The 3,920-nt window shown below is 52.6% G+C and overlaps 1 protein-coding gene across 1 annotated transcript; it reads left to right on the top strand.

Moving 5' to 3' along the window:
• Positions 1 to 774: 774 nt before the first annotated feature.
• LOC311118933 (attractin-like) lies at positions 775 to 3,343 on the top strand (the record flags this gene model as incomplete). The annotated part of the gene is made up of 2 exons (XM_084193683.1): positions 775 to 889; positions 3,164 to 3,343. Coding segments are annotated over 2 exons (240 nt in total), but the record flags the coding sequence as incomplete, so codon positions are not given.
• Between the last annotated feature and the right edge of the window lie 577 nt (positions 3,344 to 3,920).

Genomic DNA, 3,920 nt, shown 5'->3' with positions numbered 1-3,920 from the left:
TTTCTCCTGCCAATGCAATGGAGTGAAAGACAATCAGGTACCCACTTTAGTCCCTGAAAAACAAATGGGGAAAAAAACAATTTGCTACATGTCTTTAGCTGGCTAGCAAGTTCACCTATTAATGATTTAAAAACTGTCCAGGTCTTCACAATTGACACATTGCTGCAATGACAACAACGCAGTTAGTTTAGTTGTTCATCTCTAAACAACCAATAAGCAGGACGAAGTGTTTTGAGAGACTAGTCAAGGATCCTCTACCTTACCTGTCACTCTAGATCCACTTCAATGGATCCTCTACCTTACCTGTCACCCTAGATCCACTTCAATGGATCCTCTACCTTACCTGTCACCCTAGATCCACTTCAATGGATCCTCTACCTTACCTGTCACCCTAGATCCACTTCAATGGATCATCTACCTTACCTGTCACCCTAGATCCACTTCAATGGATCCTCTACCTTACCTGTCACCCTAGATCCACTTCAATTTGCTTACCGCCCCAATAGATCCACAGACGATGCAATCGCCATCACACTGCACACTGCCCTATCCCATCTGGACAAGAGGAATACCTATGTAAGAATGCTGTTGACTATAGGTCAGCATTCAACACCATAGTACCCTCCAGTGAACTGGTTATCCTGAGTGGCAGATGTGTTTCTGCTCTCTTGCCAACTCCTTGTCATGCCCAGCAGGACTGTTGATATGACACAGAGAAGTACAACACATATTGTATCTATGACGCCTTACCTGATGTCTCTCTCTCCACTCCAGATGGTCCCCAAGCCCATCGCCCTGGAGCCGTGTTTTGGGAACAAGGCTGCTGTCCTCTCCATCTTCGTCCGTTTACCCAGAGGCACCGGGGGCATCCCCCCGCCCGGTCAGTCTGGTAAGATAGAGGGATGAAACCTCTCTCTCTCTCCCTCTTCCCCCTATCTCTCCCCCCTCTCTCTCTCTCCCTCTTCCCCCTATCTCTCCCCCCTCTCTCTCTCCCTCTTCCCCCTATCTCTCCCCCCTCTCTCTCTCTCCCTCTTCCCCCTATCTCTCCCCCCCCCCTCTCTCTTCCTCTTCCCCTATCTCTCCCCCCTCTCCTCTCTCCCTCTTCCCCCCTCTCTCTCTCTCCCTCTTCCCCCTATCTCTCCCCCCTCTCTCTCTCTCCCTCTTCCCCCTATCTCTCCCCCTCTCTCTCTCTCCCTCTTCCCCCTTTCTCTCTCTCTCCCCCTCTCTCTCTCTCTCCCTCTCACCCCTCTCTCTCCCCCCTTTCTCTCTCTCTCTCTCCCTCTCCCCCCTATCTCTCCCCCCTCTCTCTCTCTCCCTCTTCCCCCTATCTCTCTCTCCCTCTCCCCCCTCTCTCTATATCCTTCTCCCCCCCCTCTCTCTCTTTCCCTCCCCCCTCTCTCTCAATCCCTCTCCCCCCTCTCTCTCTCTCTATTCCTCTCCCCCCTCTCTCTCTCTCTATTCCTCTCCCCCCTCTCTCTATATCCTTCTCCCCCCCTCTCTCTCTCTTTCCCTCCCCCCTCTCTCTATATCCTTCTCCCCCCCCCCACTATCTCTCTCCCCCTCTCTCTCTCTCTCTCTATCCCTCGCACCCCCCTCTCCATCCTTCTCCCCCTCTCTCTCTCCCCCCTCCCCCTTCTCTCTCTCTCCCTCTTCCCCCTCTCCCTCTCTATCCTTCTCCCCCCTCTCTCTCTATCCTTCTCCCCCTCCCTCTCTCTCTCTCCCTGTCCCCCCTCTCTATCTCTCTCCAGCCCACTCCCCCTCTCTCCCTGCCCCCCCTCTCTCTAGCCAGCTCCCACTCTCTCTCTCCCTCGCACCCCCCTCTCCATCCTTCTCCCCCTCTCTCTATCCCTCTCCCCATTCTCTCTCTCTATCCTTCTCCCCCTCTCTCCCCCCTCCCCTCCCCATCTCTCTCTCCCCCATCTCTCTCTCCCTCTCCCCCTTCTCTCTCTCTCTCTCTCTCTCTCTCTCTCCCTCTCTCTCTCTCTCCCTCTCCCCCCTCTCTCCCCTCTCTCTCTCTCTCCCTCTCCCCCCTCTCTCTCTCTCCTTCTCCCCCCTCTCTCTCTATCCCTCTCCCCCTCTCTCTCTATCCATCGCCCCCCTCTCTCTCTATCCCTCTCCCCCTCTCTCTCTATCCCTCTTCCCTTCTCTCTCTCTCTATCACTCTCCCCCCTCTCTATCACTCTCCCCCATCTCTCTCTCCCCCATCTCTCTCTCTCTCTCTCCCTCTCCCCCTCTCTCTCTCCCTCTCCCCCTCTCTCTCTCCCTCTCCCCCTCTCTCGATCTCTCCATCCCTTTCCCCCCTCTCTCTCTCTCTCTCTATCCATCTCCCCCTTCTCTCTCTCTCCATCTCCCCCTCTCTCTCTCTATCCCTCTTCCCTTCTCTCTCTCTATCACTCTCCCATTTCTCTCTCCCTCTCCCCCCTCTTTCTCTCTCCCTCTCCCCTCTCTCTCGCTATCCCTCTCCCCCTTCTCTCTCTCCTTATCCCTCTCTCTCTCCCCCATCTCTGGGTCCCTCCCCCTCTCTCCCAGTCTTATTAATTAAATTGTCTCTCTGTCATAACAAAACCTTCCATCTGGAGCTCCCAGAGGCGGCCCCCCCATCTCCCCCTCATCTCCCCCCCATCTCCCCCTCATCTCCCCCTCATCTCCCCCTTCCCGAGGTTCTGTTTCTGCCCTTTACACAACAAGTCATTTTTCATCATGTTCTGACCATCAACAGCCCTGCGGTCACAAACCTCCTTCAGCCTCCAACTATTCATCTGTTAGGACTTTAGCTCCTGCTGTGGTAGTTGGTGTGTAGGAGGATGTCAGATTACAGTGGGGGGAAAAAGTATTTAGTCAGCCACCAATTGTGCAAGTTCTCCCACTTAAAAAGATGAGAGAGGCCTGTAATTTTCATCATAGGTACACGTCAACTATGACAGACAAATTGAGAGAAAAAAAATCCAGAAAATCACATTGTAGGATTTTTAATGAATTTATTTGCAAATTATGGTGGAAAATAAGTAATAGTAATCTCCTTTGACATAAGGAATGCAGACTCTGTGGCACCAAGCCACTTATTGACCAACTCTAACCTGGGTCACACAACACTATGAAATGACATCATTACACTAATACATAACTTCCTGTTACTAATACATCACTTCCTGTCTCTGTGTAGGGCTAACGGTGGCCTCGGCCCTGGTGGATGTGTCTCAGCAGATGTGTCTTGGTTACAAGGAGAAGTCAGGTGGTCTGAGGAACAGGAAGCAACAAGCCTCTGCACAGCCCTCCACCTGTATCTGACCACACCCCCTGCCCCTGGACCCCGCCCTGCTCCACCCTAACCCCTCCCCCCGCCCCAGAGACTACAGCCCTGGACTGGAGGGAGGGAGGGAGGGAGGGGGTTTCCTGGGGGAGGAGGAGGGGTGTGGGAGAGGGACGTCTGATGGACTGTTACACCCTGCGGGGGGAAACACACCTGGCTGAGACATTTGGAGCTTTGGGGGAGAGAAAGAAAGAAAATACATTAGTCCAGATTAGAGGAGGAGAAGCACTGCTTTATCACTGTCTGCTAAACTACCAGTCATTCTGCTTGGTATGCTGTCTGTCTGTCTGCTAAACTACCAGGCATTCTGCTTGGTATGCTGTCTGTCTGTCTGCTAAACTACCAGGCATTCTGCTTGGTATGCTGTCTGTCTGTCTGTCTGCTAGACTGTCTGCTAAACTACCAGTCATTCTGCTTGGTATGCTGTCTGTCTGTCTGTCTGCTAAACTACCAGGCATTCTGCTTGGTATGCTGTCTGTCTGTCTGTCTGCTAGACTGTCTGCTAAACTACCAGTCATTCTGCTTGGTATGCTGTCTGTCTGTCTGTCTGCGTTCTACTAACAGATGAACAACAAGCTAATACAGTTTGTTTCTACACCTCACCAGTTAT

This window comes from Coregonus lavaretus (assembly GCF_964263955.1).
Source record: "Coregonus lavaretus genome assembly, contig: HAP1_SCAFFOLD_2390, whole genome shotgun sequence".
Classification (NCBI taxonomy): Eukaryota; Metazoa; Chordata; class Actinopteri; order Salmoniformes; family Salmonidae; genus Coregonus; species Coregonus lavaretus.
Note: the sequence above shows the minus strand (reverse complement) of the source record. Positions and strands in the feature narration are given on the sequence as shown.